This window comes from Dendrobates tinctorius, unplaced genomic scaffold (genome assembly GCF_039654945.1).
Source record: "Dendrobates tinctorius isolate UK_male_01 unplaced genomic scaffold, ASM3965494v1 ptg000396l, whole genome shotgun sequence".
NCBI classification, from domain to species: domain Eukaryota; kingdom Metazoa; phylum Chordata; class Amphibia; order Anura; family Dendrobatidae; genus Dendrobates; species Dendrobates tinctorius.
The window spans coordinates 5,125,824-5,143,798 of NW_027362062.1; the positions used below are offsets into that span (position 1 = coordinate 5,125,824).

At 44.0% G+C, this 17,975-nt stretch overlaps 1 protein-coding gene across 3 annotated transcripts in view; it reads right to left on the reverse strand.

The window, feature by feature from the left end:
• Positions 1 to 17,975, reverse strand: part of TNR (tenascin R) — a 544,894-nt gene that overhangs the window by 250,808 nt on the left and 276,111 nt on the right. For all 3 annotated transcript variants that reach the window (XM_073563658.1, XM_073563656.1, XM_073563657.1), the window contains exon 2: positions 9,083 to 9,594. In XM_073563658.1, coding sequence (XP_073419759.1) covers positions 9,083 to 9,563 — 481 coding nt within the window. In that variant the 5' untranslated portion in view covers positions 9,564 to 9,594. The remainder of the gene's footprint in view (positions 1 to 9,082; positions 9,595 to 17,975) is intronic.

The following is a 17,975-nucleotide window of genomic DNA, read 5'->3' on the forward strand; positions in this document are numbered from 1 at the left end:
CAACTCCCATTGAAGCTCAACGGGCCCAGTACCTCACCGCCCTGGGTGTGAGGGCGACCCATTTCTGGCGTTACGAACAGGATGACGAAGCCCGGTGACACCGGGTTCTGTGTGCCTAAATTTATTGGACTTAAAGATTGCTGACAATGTGCAGAATACCAAATTGATAGATTGTAAAATGGACTCTAAAAATGGCCGCTGGCGCAGAGAAGAAGGGCGTGACAATATGGGTGGTCCTAAGAAAAGACCGCGAACTGTCCTGGGCCTCCCCTGCCTGAACTTCTATGCAACTGCAACATGGCCCATCCCCTGAGCGGTTCGTATACTGGCCTGGTATTGAGGAGTAGGAAGAAGGCACCACCCCCAGAAGGAGGAGCGAGGGTCGGTGGCAGGAAAAGAGTCCAGACAGGAAGAAGAAGGGAGAAAGAATGCCATGATGGAGGAAGGAAGGACGCCCGAAGAGCACAAGGAGGTTGAGCTGAACATCCCCGGCGCATTGGCTGAAGGCTCCGATCCGACTTCCAAGATGGACCGCCAGCAGCTGGAGGCTGAGATCACCCAGCTGACAAATCGTCTATGGCTGAGGCAGGAGGCGGTCTGGATGTTGAATTGGCAGCACGCCCGGGAGGGGCCTACGCCATCGGCACCTCCAGTCCCGGTGCCTTTCCCATTGGTACCCTCTGTCGCTGCTGCCATACTAGTACCTTCCCCTGCGGTACCTGCCGCCGCCTCCGCTCAGGACTTTCCCCAGGCAGCGCCTGTTTCCACCTCCACGCTGCAACTACCGATGGTCGTGGCCTGCCAGGAGGAGTTACCAAAGGGCCCGGGAGCTGAGGAAGAAGAAGCTGTGCTCCCGCCTGGACCTAGTGCGGCTGCGCAGGTCCCACCCGAGACCCCTGCGGACCCGGAGCTGCCATCTGCTCCACCACCGTCCCCGACTTCTGCAGTACCGGAGATGGGACACCGCCGGGAGGCTCCAGGTATGACTACCACCCCTGCCAACAGGTTATCCCTTGAGTTTTCATGCACCGAGGCTGGCATGCTCGAACTCCACATGGGACAGTTAGACCCTTCATTTGGAGATACTGAGATGGGGAAGTGGAAGAAATCCCTGCTGAGAAGGGTGATATTAGAACAGGCACGTCCCATTCGGCATCTTCTGATGTCGGCAGAGGAACCTGAACAGCTGATGGGTGTTACAATGCATCATGGATCTCCCAGAGATTCACACACCCTACAAGTGGCCACAGGCAACAGTTTCACCAGCTGTCAGACCGAAGACCAAGGCAGCAGCACCGTTGGCTGTCGTACCATCTAGAAATGAAGAACAACATCCGATGGTACCAGCAGTAACCTCTGCAGAATCATTGGCAGCTGAAATGCTACCCTCACCAGCAGTGGTTATTCCTGTTGCTATTCCATTTACACAAGCAGATACCAACCTCACTCCATGGGAAAGAGAATATATGCAATTTGTGGATAACCAGCAGGAAGAGGAAAGTCAGACCATCTTCCCTGGAAGCAGCCAAAGCAACCAGCTTCCAAAACCCCAGGAGGGGACCACCAACCATTAAGAAACATTCCATAACTAACTATGTTACCCAGGAGGGTATTTGCACCATTGTGCTTGTTTTTCTGTTTTTCTGTTTTTCTGTTTTTCTATTTTTGTTATCATGCTGTTTCCCTGTTGATTCCAGTTTTGTTGCTCAATTTTATTGGCAGCGTTTTCCTTATTCAACTGTGGAGATCATGGACACTGAATGATCCAGAACTTTATTGTAAATAGTTGCACCTCTTTAAGTGCCCTCTCTTGGTTTTACATAAGTCTTTTACGAATAAGGACTACCTCATTAAGAATAAGGACATTTCAAAACATCTTGGCTGGATCAATGTCTATATTGCACTTATTCATAATGTCTAGCATTTTTGATAGGAAAAGTAAATAGTGAATGCGTTATAGAGTTTAGACTAATGCCTAAAAAAAAAAAATATTGATAGTAGTAGAGTACAGTTAGGTATCTGAATAGGAGTGAATATTTAATAAAGATGTGTGTTGAATAAAGAAATGTGAATAAAGATTTGAATGTAGGTGGCGAACCAGGCATCAGCGGTTGTCACTTAAAGTTAAGTAGAAAAGGTGAAAGACTGTATTAGAACATAGATAGTTAGTTAAAAATTGTTTTGCAACGTTTAAGAATGAGTGCCTCCCATATTGGGAAGTTTAGATAAGAACTGTTTATTTAGCATTGCAAAAATTTTGTATGTTCCTGTATTTGTCCATCTTTGCTTCTTTTTCAGCCAGCGGACATGCTGTGTTTAATGGGGGGTATGTGGCGCCCCTGAGGGTTCAGTCACCACAGAGGTACTGCACCTCCTCCTGAGGTGTGGTACCCCACCATTCAGGTAAGGTGGAGACACCTGACCACACTCCAACACCTGCATCCCATACAACATAGTAGTGTAGCAAAGCACCCTTTGGTGACTCCCTGCTTGGAACACGAAGCGTGCTGGGAGACGGGTGGAGTTTAGTTTTGCATCAAAAAAGCGGGAAGTGGTTAGGATTTAGTCAGTTTGTCACAGGAGTCTGACGAGGTCAGTCTGTGAAAGGAGATCCCCGGAGTGGGATGGATGAAGGGAGTGCTGCAGCTGACCTCAGTGACCTGGGTCCGCTGGCACAGGAAAGGAATATCGATAGAAAGCCTGACTCTCCATAAGAAGGAAAGGATTAGTACGGAACGTGAGGAGAAGAGAACTAAGGATTAGGGTTAGAGGAGAACCCTTCCCAAGTTCTAAGAGCAAGGCCAGGGTCCAGTCCCCGAGGTTGTATGGATACTAATGGTCTTGCAGCAGACACCAGATGAATAGAAGTTGTCACCACTTTATTCCCACACCAGACTTGGGGGCACAACAGCAACGATAGTGAGCCGGGACTAGGTAGTAAGGAGTCCCCGAAGCAGGCTACAGCTGTCTGCCATACAAGTAGAGTTCATAGGAACATCTGACAGGAGGAACTCCAGTGTAACTCAGTACTGTGAGTACTTCACTAAAGGCGCTAAGAGGGAGACGTTCAGAAAAGGCACATAAGTTGGCAGAGTGTTGGAAAAGGAGTACTTCATCTTGCCTGGAAGTTGGCTGAGCTCCTGACCCGGAGGACACGGCACGGATGCGGGCTCTTGTGCCACAACAGACTGTGAGTAAAACTTTGGAACTACATGCCCCGGTGTCCTCCACTTATTCCTGCGTCAACCGGCCCGACACTGCTACATCCCCTACGCCCGACGCTACACCATCTAAGTGTCACTTCACCTACCCTGCCCTGGGACTACAGCCCTGCCTGTGGAGGGCCGTAACATCATTGCTGCACCACACCATCTGTCCCAGAGGATCTGTCTGCAGCATCGGCTTAACATCATTTATTGCCGAACACCACAGGTGGCGTCACGTCTCCTTCATTCACAAACTCTAATCGTCATAAGCACACTGAACATAACCCACTTTTACAATGGGCGCCCAGGGCCACAGGCCGGGTCCCAGCTGCTCTAGGCTTGTAAGTGAAACTCATTATTGCATTTACATTATATATTGTCCAGTTCTTGGTGTTTTTTTATTTGCACCCAATTCTTCATTAAATATGCACCTTTTTTAAGTCTCTCTCTCTTATATATATATATATATATATATATATATATATATATATATATAATATTATATAATTAGTTGTCATTTTGGACATAGTTTTGGGGTTTCCAGACATTTTCAGCTCATTCATCAATTGCACCTTATTAAAAAGTCCCGACATTCTTGCAAAAATTTTATCCAGTCCCCCTCCTGGAAATTTTTTTTCAACACTTACTTGAACAGGTGAATTATTGCGTAGAAAAAGGTTAAAGAAGTGCCACTTTTTCCATGAAGGCATTAAGTTTGACCCAGAGACTCCCCTGATGATCTGGACGGTGAAACGCGTAGGGAGAAGGGAGCGTCATATGGAGGAACCCGTTATTGAGAAATATTTGGGTGAGATCTCTCCATTACATATGAGATTTTTTTTTTTTTCTAAAAGAAGTCTGTGGAGGTGGTGAACTGCATAAGTAGAGCAATGTATAGGTTCACACCGAGTTGAAGAATCTCAGACTGTGTGCCATGCCATTGTGTATAGTATAGGCTGTTGTTGTAAAAATTGTCAAAAATCATTGTGAGTGTGAATGATGGATGTAACACAGAAGTAACACATCGATTTAAAAGCAATGGATTTAATATAGACAATTTACGGCACTATAAGAGAGTGCTTGTTCCAAACAAATTTATACTAAGCGGATACTCTGAAGGAGTGCCTGTGTATTATTTGGACTACGACACTAAGAGTAAACCGGAAAGTTTCTGAAGTTTGGTCTTACCGCATTTAGCAGTTTCTTTGTTTGTGTTTGTGTTTTTGTACATGTGCATTTTTTAAGATGGACTAAGTCCCTTTTTAATCAATTTAAAATAAAGTTTATTAGTTTTAATTTCTAGTATTTGTCTAGCTTGCTGGTGAAGATATTATTTCTAGCTAGTAGATCATTTGCTGAAAACCGATTTTATGAAATCCCATCTCCCCTTTGCGTCCTAATACGCGGGTGACACACCCGCGAAATCGGACATGTGGCGCGTCTTTTTAGACTGCAGCGTGTCTGTTTACCTTGCGGAGATGCTCAGTCTCCTCAAGGTAAATGGCCTACTCTATGGATACGTTGCGGCGATTCCGGATGTTTTCAATGAGCACATCCGGAATCGCCGCATGTACAGAAGGGGGCGGAGCTTTGGGCGGATCAGGGTTTCCGCTCCGTCCAAGCGCATGCAATGCGCTAAGGGAAACTCGCCCTAAGGGCAGAGACACACTGGTGTATTTTTCGTCCGAGAATCGCATTGTAAAACTCGCACTGGCTGTCTGCTCTCCTGACCTGAGCTTGACAGCTGCATAGTAATTCGTCATGCTCAGGTCAGGAGAGGTGCCGGGCCAGTCCATTCAGTGCCATGCGATTATCGCAGGAGAAATACTCCAGTGTGTCTCTGCCCTAGGTGTCGAGATTGCAGGGTGCCGATAGCCGTTGTGGGCCAACGGAAACCCCCCCCATGGCTGCCATCTTGGTACTCCTATGAAGTCCAGTCGTAGCCTGGGCTTCATGGGTGACTATCATTTACACTATGTATCCAAATACCGTGATATTACAGTATATAGACCATGTGATCACAGGTTAAATTCTCCAAGGAGACTAAAAAATAAAGCAAGAAATAGAAAACATGCTTTTTAAAAATCTAAAAAAAATAATATAGACTTAATATGTCACTATAATGTGTTTAATTTGTATTGATGGAAATTGGAGTCATTAACAAAAATAACAGAAATGTAAGAACGGCACATCATATTTTGCAATTGGAGTCAAATATCTATGGAAGAGTGAACCAAGATCAGTTTTCAGTAGATGGACACAAACACAAGTGTTTGGCCTTGTTCAGACATCACTGATTTTTCTTGGTCTGAGTTTGGTGTGAGTTTCATCAGTTTTTTCTCAAATGAAGAACAAAAAATTGATTGAATTTTTCAAGCAAGAGTTGCATCTGAGTGTTGTCCGTGTTTGTTTGTTTTTTTTTTTGTTTTTTTTTACATGGATCCAAAGATTGGCATTGGCAAATTTGATATCAAAATCGGACGTGTCTTTGCGGACCACACAGTCTGCAAAAAGACACAGATATGTGCACAGCCCCATTGACTATAATGGGAGAAAACTGCAGTCTGAATAAGGTCTTAGTCAAGGAAAAATAATTGGCTTTTTCTTTACTATATATATCTTAGGGTTCACTCCGATGTTCGTCTTTTTTCTCTGTATGTAAAACACTGTCCTAGTTTCATCAGTGATTTTGTTTATTGTCATCTGAGTTTGATCAGAGTTTCCTCAGCCTTTCTCAAAAGAAAAAAACAAGCTTTTCCTATTTACCAGTCCATGAAAAACAGACAGCACATGTATGGCATCCGAATTTGTTGTCCGATTTTTTTTTTTTTATGCCATGGTTCCATAGACTTACATTGTCAAGCTTCATCCAACCCTGTGATAAATATCGGACATGTTTCCATGATTTTACGCAGCTGGATCGATCTGACAACAAAATTGGACATATGAACAGCCCCATAGACTAGCATACGTACGGCTTCTATCTCTGAAGACCACAGAGATCAGAATAAGCCCTTAGTGACATGGCATTCACAAAATGAATGGGTGTAGATTGGGATAATTGTCATCCATATCTCAGCATTATAAAAGTGAACCCTGTAGGACATCGTACTGGTCTTTTCTTTGTTAGAAATTGCAAAACTTTGCTTCATAATATTGCTAAATTGTTATTATAATGAGACGGCCAAAATGCTAAACTCATTCATTTCTACTTGGCATTGTTTTCTACGAGCATCACTGTCCATTGAACTTCATTCAACAAAATAATCCTTAAGGCACGTTTTACCAAACAAACGCTGCTCCTGATGCCCCTGCATGGTGTCCTCTTCCCCCTCTATGCAGGGACACCGGCTTACATACCATCCCAGCCCCGCGGTGTTGTCTCCCGGCGTGTTCCTTCTGTTACTTACTGCACTCTGTGTGTGCGCCGCAGTCCTGCTCTCAGACTTGTCCCCTGATCCCAGAGTGGCCAGTGCCTGAATCTAGCCCCCGGTCCATGAGTGGCCTAACCCTGATCCTGAATCCTATACCTGCGTGTCTGAACTAAGCCCTAAAGTAGTGTCCGCTTACCTGACCCCTTGGGTCACCAGCTGCAGTACTCTTCCCAGGAGTGGTACCTGGCAGCTACCTGCCGCACAAGCCTGACCTCACCACTAGAGGTTCCAGTGTACACCAAGGTTGCCACTTAGTTACACCCCTTCATGGGTAGCCCGATTGTGGGGAAACTGGGGGTTGGTGGGCACCCAAGTCTGCTAGCTGGAACCGCATGAACCAGGGATCGTCCCGCCTAACACCCGCTCTATCTCCCCGTGGGCAATACTCTACACAGACAACACAGGGTTAGGGTAAAAACAGTGTGGCAATACTTTATTGACCCACAAATCCCAGTAGCAATAACCCCCAAGATGGTGCACATTACAGGGTCTCACCCTTCCACTGATTCGCCGGGATAATGGTGGATGTTACGTCAGAGCTCCCAGGATCGCTATTCCACCTGTGATACAAACACAGAGAAGACAAGCATAGGGAGATGACAGTCCATAGAGTCCATACAAGGTCCAAAGCCAGTTGATATGAGAGTCACCACTTGGCTTATCTGACCATCTCCCTGGAACCAGGTGACCAGTGGGTCCCAAAACCTGGCTTTCTCCAAACATATCCATGGTTCAGAGATGGTCACTGGATCAGATCTGTGTCCTTCTAACCGGAACCGAAAACCCCTAGGTTGTTTCCTATAGAATCATAGATCCGTGTCCCTCGTGATGGTGCCATGATGAATTGGCTGCAGTCCTGTCTCTCGTCAGTTGGGTGTTTACAGAATGTCCGGCTGGTAGCTCTGTGTTACTTCAGTATTAGTAATGAGATCTCTGAGTCTTTTTATACCCGAGGCATGTAAGCTATTTTTAGAATTACTCCGTGTTCTTCAGTCCACCCTCACAGCCTTTCCCTATCTACTGTAGAAGTCAACAAGCTGGTGGTTCCAGAATACAGTGCACAATTAGCATATCAGCACACATCAATAAACAAAGATAAACACACACTATGTACAAGTCACTATTACTGACTTACACAGTATGTTAAATAGTAGATCAGTTTGCAAGTCTATCTTCTTAACCCACCAGAAATAAACACTTAAATCCACAAGCCAATATAAAGATAACATGTCAATTCTTCTTGGTTTGCAAAAACCTAGTCATCTGGGTAATTAAGATATACTCTGATTTCTTCACATCGATCCTGTGGCATAGTGGGTCCACAGAGCCGTGTGAGCCACGGCTGGGCATAACAGTCTGCTTGGCAACAGAGGAAAATGTTATAACCTAACAAACAAAGGCAAATGCTGCATGTTCTCGCATAGGTGTCTTTGTAGTGTATAAGGGAGAATGACACACATGTTGTTTTCACTGGGGAGAAAACAGCTACTGCATGGTGAGCTGTGCGGCTTTGATCCATGCATGTGCTATACACAAATGGAACCTTTTGAGAACAATGTAGCAGTTCTGGCAATTGGATACATTGTGGGTTTCTGTAAGGGCTTTTGAGGGAATGTAGTGTGCAGACATTGAAAAAGACGGATGTAACGTATGAGTAAATGTCTCTTCTTTCTAGTATCACACAATGGCAACACCTGATTGGAAAAACACTTGACATCTGGAATCATTCATTATATGTAGTGTAGATTAAGTGTATGGTTCACCCAGAACAGTACGAATGGCAGCATATGTCTAAAATCATCTCTTCCCACGTAATAACCTCTATGCTTCTGAGCACTTGTATTTCTAACTTGTAATTATTAAAGGGGTTGCTCAGCTAAAGCTAAAGGTGCTATCCAAGACTTCAACATTGATGGCCTGTGTTTAGGATAGGTCACCAAGGTCTGAACAGTGGGGGTGCGACACCCGGCACTACCGCCAATCAGCTGTTCCAGGTGCCGTTGGCGGCCGGAATTGCTCAGTTACGGAGCTGCACAGCTCTACCAATTGTTTTGTGACCACAGCTAAGTACTGTACGTAATCAAATCGCTAGGGGGTAGGTGTGCAGCACTTGGCTGCGGCTACAATTCCATCCATGGGGCTGTGCAGCTCAGTAACTGAACCGATTGGGCCGTCACAGCTGATCGGCGGGGGTGCTGGGTGTCGCACATTGGCATCAGACATTGGTAACCTATCCTAGCCTAAGGATAGGCCATTGATATTAAAGGCCTTAAGAACCCTGTTAAATTAGTAAGTAATGCATCGTTCTGATATAGCTCACAACTGAAAAGTGATCGCAATCTCAAGCTACAATCTTAGTTAAGAACTGGTAATTTTTGTGTACAAAACAGGACCGTGGATCTAAATTTATCAACATTGCAATACCCATAAAAAATTTCTTACCTGTGGCCTCTGCATCTTGACATCCTCTTTCATTACACCGCTCCTGAAGTAACATCACCTCCCTTTCCAGAGCTTCGATCCTACTCAGAAGATGCTGCACTGACTGCGGAGCTGTATAGCACTGACATAACCTTTGCGGGACACGAATACTGTGCGTAAAGGTGATCTGGCTCCCAGCATCTGGAGTATTCTCTGTCTGCTGAGAAACCCAGCTCGCTTCCTCCGGAGACTCTGGTTCCATTGTACATGGGAATCCAAGGGGAACGTTGAAATTGTAGACATGATTAAATACTAGCGGCTGGTGCCTGGTACTGGATCCTGTTAGATTAGCGCCCTCTCTGGCAGAAAGTTGCATTCCTGGTGTCTGGCTGGCGGCCACTTCAGCAAAGCACTTTGAGTGTTCGAGTATACAAACTAGCACGATGAGGTGTACTCCAACCTGTAGTGGACCGAGGACGCTCCGTGCTCCATCACTCCCCATCTTCTCCAGTATACAGCCAAGGACCAATGGTCTGCCAAAATGAAGAAAATATTTATTAGATCATGACGAGGAGTGAAGTTATATAAAGAGAATAAAATAGAGGGTCTAAATAATCCCGGTAATGGAGTAATTAGTAATTTTGAGACGTTTTACCACTTTTTCAAGTGGCTTCTTTGGTTCATCTCTTGGGGAAAAGCTCCTCAACATTTTTACCTTGATGGAGATTTGTCATCTTGAACTCTAAAGAGGGTCATCTATCTAATATCTACAATTTCAAGACAAATCTAGTTAGTTTCAATCTGGATTCTACTAGAAATCAATAATTTTTTGTTAGATATTAATATACTCTAGTAGATTTGCAGTGGAGTTTTAGAACATTTTCAAGAGGTCCCGTAAAATAACAATTCCGGAGCATGTATCATTGGATTTTCTATTTCAATTTTTTTTTTTTTTTTTGAAGGACCATTCCTTTGTTTGCTGTTTTCTTCTCCTGCAATTTAGGAATAAATTGACCACTGGGTGTTACCATCCTCTTATCAAATGGGCGTGTCTCTACAGTCAGCACTGATTGGACAGCGTCCGTCACATAGTGAGAGAACACACCCCTTTGACAAGGGGAAACAGTAACACCCAGTGGTCCATTTATTCTTAACTTGCTAGGAGAAATAACAAGTAGCAGCAAAACCTACATTTCTAAGAAAACATGGTCCACAAATGTTATTTTATGGGAAATAGATGTATTAGCTAAAACAGATATGTTTGGGAGATTCAACATGGGCTCTTTAAAGGGAATCTGTCGGTAGGATGAACCCTCCTAAGTCGTTTATATGGGCATGAGGGTCGTAGACATTGAATAAAATAATACCTAGATATCTATGTTCTGATATCTTATTTCACAGAAATCCATGTTTTTCTAAATATGTAAATTAACTGTTAAGATCTATGGTTGGGACACAACTCCCTGAGAACCAGCCTCTAGAGCCTATTTTGAATGAAAGGTGGTGCTATCAGTGTGAGATATGTAATGACTGACAGTCTGCTCTCCTGATCTATATGTCTCACACTTTTAACATCCTCTTTTCATTTAAAATAAGCTCTGGAGGCAGATTCTCAGGGAGATCTATGTCCGGCCCATAAATCTTGTCTGGCTTCTTTGATGTCTTCTATACACAGCACACACAGACATGAGGGATTCCTGCTCTCCTGTCCCTAAGTAGCACATGTTCAGAAGACGTTGCATGCGGCAGAACTAGTCAGTACAGCTGTGAATCCAGCTTTGGGGTTAAAAAAAAAAAAGCTGAGTGTCTGAGCAAAGGATCTGAATACTTATGACCATGTGATATTTCAGTTTTTTAATTTTTAATAAATTTGCAAAAATTTCTACATTTCTGTTTTTTTCAGTCAAGATGGGGTGCAGAGTGTACATTAATGAGAAAAAATGAACTTTTTTGAATTTACCAAATGGCTGCAATGAAACAAAGAGGGAAAAATGTAAAGGGGTGTGAATACTTTAGATTCCCACTGTACATTTATGAAATAGTCTTTTCAGCACCATCTTGATCCAATGTGTGTGAATTATGACATTGTACTATAAGTTACTAGGCGTTGGCCAGACAAATGTTGATGCACTTTAACATTTACACTTTAATAGCTGATAGATCCGATTCCACTACTATGATAATGGAGAAGTACCTGTTGCAGATACTACAAATAAATGTCCTGTTTACTGATCAGGAACCACGCGGATTGCTTGCACACATCTCTGCATGTCAGTATAATTATGTCTCCGCGGGATTAGATAACAGCTGATGTGTTTGCTCCTATTAAATAGAATTTATACTGAATCTTCTACTGCCGGTAATAGATGAGAAGAAGTAGGGCAGTGTAGCTTAACATGTGATCTAGGCACCACATGTGTAAAAGTGGTGCTTTCCAAAGTAATTACCTGGTCCAGAACTGATCATTAACAAACCAGTGTGAACTTATACAATGGCTCTATGATACAATCTCACACACAGGTTGTTACAGTAGCAGCAGTGAGTCACAGACTGTTCCTTTAAGTGTACCTGTTGTTTCATGTGACACTTAAAAAAAGTTGCCATGTCTGTGTACATGAGAAATGACACTATTTCTGAGTATTTTATAAGCTGCATCCTGCATGTTTCACAAGTCCCCCTCTGGAGACTCTATCTCTACTTTTCAGCTGTCCTTGAGCTAGTGGGTAGAGACTAACTGCTAAAATTTATCCCATAAATAGCACAAAGAAGAGTAGATCCTGTTTCTCCATCTTTCTGCAGCTCAGAAGCAGGACATTATACAACAGTACTGAGGAGCGTGGCTGTGAATCCAGCACTGAGGTGATATAAAACACTTACTAGAGTCTTCAATAGTTTCTCTCTCTTGCTCTGCAGATTTTCCTTCCTCTAGACTACTATGAACTGCTGTAGCCTGATTTCTTATGCTGAAAGTTTATCTCCCTTGTCAAGATGGATTTTTAAAAGTGAAAGATGCTTTTTAGTTTGGGAGGAAAACAAGTGAAGCAAGAGAGCTTTCCCATTAATGGGATGTGTTATTAACTTTGATATATTTGTGTTAGGCATCAGGTTTCTGCGTCTGCTCTGTAGGAATCCAGAGTCTCACATTCTGCGGTCTCCTGCTGTCTATCTACTGCAGAGGAGATTGTTTTGGAGCAGCAGACCGTTCCAGAGACTAAGTCCCTCTGTGCTCCTACTGGGCATGCTCACGAGACAACCTCCCATTGGAGATCGGGAGTCATGTGCCCAGGTCCTGCTCCAGATCTCATTGGTCCATCTCGGAGATCTGGAAGGTCCCGCACGGCTATAAAAAGCGCGCATGGTCGTTCTGCCATGTGCTAGTATAGACTATACTTGCTATGTGTGAATGGTGACGGATGTATGATTCTGGTGACTGAATCATTTGAAACCCCTTCCCTCTGATATTACGCATGTGGATAGGGAATTAGTTTAGCAGTCAGCGCCAGTCAGTGGCAAGCCTTAGGCCACTGTGCTCACCGCACCTCTGCGCTAGCGTCTGACATCGGGCTTGCTTCCAACCTTGTCGTCCAGCGGCAGTGTTCTACACCGCACTGCAGTTGCAGCCCTTCTTGGCGCCCGCAGTAGCCACACCGCACACACGGTAGGTCTAGAGGGACGCAGCTCCTCTGTCTTAGGTCCTGCTCCTGTGATACCGTGTGTGCATCTACCTGAGGCCTGTGATACTAACAGGCTCAGTGTTTTTTGTATGTTTTTGTTGCGGTGCCTCTGTGTGTAAACAGAGCCCGCTCTGCGCACTTGGGTGAAGCTGAACCCGTGCGCATTATACCGCCATATTGCTCCTCTGTCAATACCTAGCAGCAGTCATATCATCTACTGCACGGTGGACCCCGAGCGCACTTTATTACCATTTTTATTTAGTGCGTTCCTAACAATTTGCTTGTTTTGATTTTTGTCCAGTTTTCAGAAATGAGTGAAGTCACTGATAATTTGAAGTAAAGCTCCACCGTCTACCTTTTATCAACTAGTGAGATATGCTAGTTTTTCTCATACAAAAATCTAAATTCTAAAGTCAGTCAATATGACTGAAGATTGTGCCATTACTGGGTTCACGACATCACTGTATTCAGTAAGCGCCTCTTCGCTGGCGGCTGCAAGCTTCCACAAAATTAGGTCTTTTATGTATTATTCAATATTTTCTCTATGAATGAGATTTTGTTTACAAAAATAAAGTTCTGATGATAACTGAGCGCTCCTGTTCCATTGTTTTGGTGATTGTTGGGGGGTCTTGGATGTATGAGAACTCCAACTCATCCTATCGAATTCTTATGTGTCTTCATGACATGAGAAGATTTCTGAACATATAATAAAATTTAAAGGGAACCAGGTTTTGCTAAAACATCTGAGAGCAGCATGATGTAGGGGTAGAGACCCTGATTCCAGCGATGTGACACTTACTGGGCTGTCTGCTGCAGTTTTGATAAAATCAGTTTTGATAACTGCAGATCTACCAGTTCTCTGAATACTGCGCTCTGTATAACCCTGCCCACACCACCGATTGGCTGCTTTCTGCCTATGTACACAGAACGTTGCCAATCGGTGGTGGTTATACAAAGCTCATGAATATGGAGGACTACATGGGAGTGTATTTATTTGCTTATTATACTTATCTCTCCTGCTGATAAAAAAAAAAAAAACACAACACAATGTTAACAAAAACTAAAGCATAGAGCCCAGTAAGTGACATATCACTGGAATCAATCATCTTTCAAGCTGCTTTCAGATTAGGTGGCGCAAAACTGATTTTCCAAGAATTTTTATTTTTTCCATTAAAAAACAATGGTGGAGCTGCTCCCTCCCTAAAAATAATAATAAATAATATGTACCCCAAGCTGGTGCCATTGCGTGGCATGCAAATGAGGTCATATTGGCTGCTCACTCATTGCTTCTTTTTGCTGGTGGAGAATCATGGAAATGCTCACCTCTTATCTTACAAATTTCCCTTCTATGAGTAAGTGCTTTCCATGCTATTCCTCTTCAAAGCTGAAACTCAATATTTTCTTTACAACTCGTTCATTTGTTCTTACTGCTTTTTCCTCAAAATGTTGCCATGACATATAGTTGCTCTTTATGTTGTCAAGTGAATTTGGTACAAAATTGTAACTGATTCTCACCTCGGGGACACTTCTTTGAAATGTCTTTTACTTGGCTCAGAACACTTGAGAAATAATCAACTTCAGTGTTTAAGGTTTCTTCAAGTTTTAAAACAACGTAACAAGGAATATAAAGTAATACCGGGTTGAAACTACAGAAGAACATTATGTTTACTGGCCAAAAGTGACATCCGAGTAACCGGCATCATAGTTTAACAAATCGGTTATATTTTGTAAACCACCAAGATTCTTAAAGGGGCTGTCCAGGAGATGAAAAAAAAAATACTTTTAAAAGACGCCAGAGTAAAAAAAAAGTATTAATACCCACGATCTGGACAACCGTTTTAATTTGTTTATTGTCAACTAGGAAGAACCCGTCAATTGCTCATTTTTCTCAACAACTATTCCTCCGAATCCTACCATCCACATGCATGCTCAACTCATCCGAGCATGCATATGTTCCTCCTAATAGGATGCAAGATACAGCCAAAAAATCTCTGGTGGTGGCTTTTCTTCCCAAAGAGCTAAAGGATCGAGTGTTGAAATACAACATGACGTATCCAGATTCTTTCCAACGTTTTCTGTTAGGAAGAGTTGTAAGGACCCACACACTGAAAAAAATCGTTTGGCCAGCTTTACCTTAAAGTGTATGGGCATTTATAGCCTACACAACTAATGCATTTTTCTATGTACCCTGATAAAGGTTTTTGGGACAGGGTAGAGGGATACCGATCGGAGGGATCCGATATTCGGATTGCACTTGGCCATGCGTGTTGATGAGTAGATGGGTAGAACATTGGTTTGCACTCGGATGACCTATGAGTGCAGTCCAATTTTCACGGACTGTCAGAATGGAGAATATGGAAAATATTTTGTCCTCTATCTTCTCATCCAAGAGAATCTGAGCAAACTGTGATCAGAGCTTGATCAGTGTATCATGTGCATAAGAGCCTGGTTCTCTCACATTAGAGAATCTCATCTGCACCTAGCCTTACTTTGGAAAATAATAGATTATTTGTCTTATAATAGGGGCAATTTTAGATTTAACCCAATTGATAGCAATGGTTCATGTAAAAATAAATAAAATACTGGTAAGTTAATAGGTTTAGTCAGAAATAGTGTGTGTATATAATACTGGAGATTAGGGACATGTATAGCGATATAGGCTATGTTGGTGCAATATAAGTGCAATGAATGGTGCAATGGTGCAATTAAAATAATCCATTTCTTCTTAACCACCATAATCTTCTCCACCTACTGCTCTCATACCACTTGTATTAATGTTTCAATGAGATAGCAGAAATGCCTGTGAGAGGTCTCTAGAAATATATCTGAAGCTTTGAAACTTGACATCATTACACAGAACATTCTGACAGGTCAAGTGGCTGATCCTTTGACTCATCCCCAAACCTGCAGTAAAAAAATCACAATAAACGGTAAATCCCAACAGTGATCGTGTGAAGACTGCAGAAGAAACCTTTCAAACTACGATTCGGCTGGAATAAGACTGTGTGTCGATTTACAAACCCAGACCAAAGCAAGTTTCTTTGTGGTGCATGGGGTTTATAGTGAATTTTAGGTGATACCTTAGTCTTCACTGTAATGGGGTCAAAAATTTTTTCAAAGTTTTTCTTTTTAAAATGAAAAGTTGGATGCATACAGAATAAAACATGAGACCAAACAAGTGGCAAAATTGGACTATACTAAGTGACATAATTTGTTACTTGCAATTAATATTTAATGTTATAATACTTATTATTTATTATTCCTTTGGCTTGATCTTGAGCCATGGTGACTTGATTGATGATCGATCTTGTGCAAACCTGGATAGGTCCACCAGTGTCTCCACCACCGTTATCTTCTTAGTATATGAAGCCATTGGATTGCTGGTCGTCTTCTTCGCCTTGTTTCTTCTATTCTTCTGACCATGATGTCCTTCTCCAGTGATTGCTCTCTTAGTATGATGTGTCCAAAGTAGGCCAGTTGACCTGGTGTAAATGCCATTGCTCTCTTGAATCCGGCGTTATTTTTGTTCCTGCGTCTCTACATTGCTTTGGCATATGGTTCCATCTTCCCTGTATGTAAATCTAGTTATTTTAGCCAACCTGATGCGATGCTCACGAAACCCCACATATAGAATTTGACCATTCCCATATGACTAAAATAATTAGATTTACATACAAAGAAGAGGGGTCTTATATCAAGAATGGAGGGACACAGAAACAAAAGAAATATGCCAGATTTAGAAGAACAGTGGAATTTGTACCAGGTTCCCCCCAAAAAATCCATATTTATGGTAAGTTACCGGCCCGCTTTAAATATAAAAATTGCTCAGGATGTTGCATAAATGTCTGGTTGATGGGTGTCCCACACTTATCTTTAGATCGGGGCTGTCTCTCTTGGAAGCTGTGAATGGAGAGGAAGCTTGTCTCTCTCGATTTAGTTTATGACAGTTCCAAAAATTGCTGAGCTTGACCATTCTTAGATTTCCCATAGAAGTGAATGGAGGGAAGCTACACCCGCATGGCCACTAGATGGGTCCCCATTCTTGAAACAGAAATGAGTGTTGACATAGGACAAGTATAATCGGGCAGTAGGAAGAGGTCCTACTGCCGTCATCTGGGTTCCGGGGGAAACTGTCCCCGGGGGACAGAGTTCGAGGACGGACCGTTGTGACAGACAGATGGGCTGGGGGAGGGACCAGGATAAAGGAGGCGGGGAATCCCCGGGACGATGAGTCAGCAGACCGGGACAGAGGTAGCAGGAGACCAAGGGAGCGACTGCAAGATAGAGCGACCTACCAGTGCCAGGGAAGACGCCGACTGAGGACTCCAGAGGGACGGCCCCAGGGCGATCATCCGATATTTGCTGCCCCGCTCCAGCCTGCGGCCACTTCAGCCCCAGTTTGACCCGCGGCCGCTTCCGCCTCACCCCAGCCCGCGGCTGCGGCCTACCCGCGGTCGCCCGCGGCCGCTGCCATCTCGCTCCAGCCCGCGGCTGCGGCCTGTTCCCCGCCACCTGCAGCCACCCTGCTCTCACCAGTGGCCGCGGCAAGTACAGTGCCGCCGGCGGCCACCACTGTCCCGCTCCAATCCACAGCAGGGGCCGAGCCTCGGCTGGTCGCGGACTCCCCGTCGCAGCCGTTAGCTGCGCAGGTGGTCTGTGATTCACCACCCTACATCGCTGCTGCTTGCCCCAGTCCGGGGACTGTGGCCCATCCGTCCAAGGACTCCGCCGGGGCCTGTGGGGCTCCTGTGTCATCAGCGTGCCAGAGGGCGCGAAGACTTCACCAACGCCCCAGCGACTACTATGCCGAAAGACCACCATCCCGAACGGCGAGGGACGTCTGGACGGCTAAGTTGACTATATATTTACGGACCCGTAGTCGGCCATACCGCGGCCCTATAATGACCGGCTATTGCCGGAAGTAGTCGTGTTCTACCCGTTTGTGTTTGCTTGTTTAAGAGCCCCTGCGAGGGCAACCCGTGTTACCCCTTTTGGTGATCAAGCCGTGACAGAGGAAAGTTCCCTCTAGTCTTATAAACATTATTATAGAAAGCACCAAATTGTCTCGCGACTCGTCACTGCATCCTGCGTACCTGCAATTACCACAATGGCACCACACCAAGACTAAACAAGGTCTACCAGGGTTTTTAGGTAATTACAAGTGGTTTTCATACTGAACTGTCCTGCTTGAAAGGTGAGCCAATTACCTCTTTTATTCTTTCCTAATACATGTACAGAAA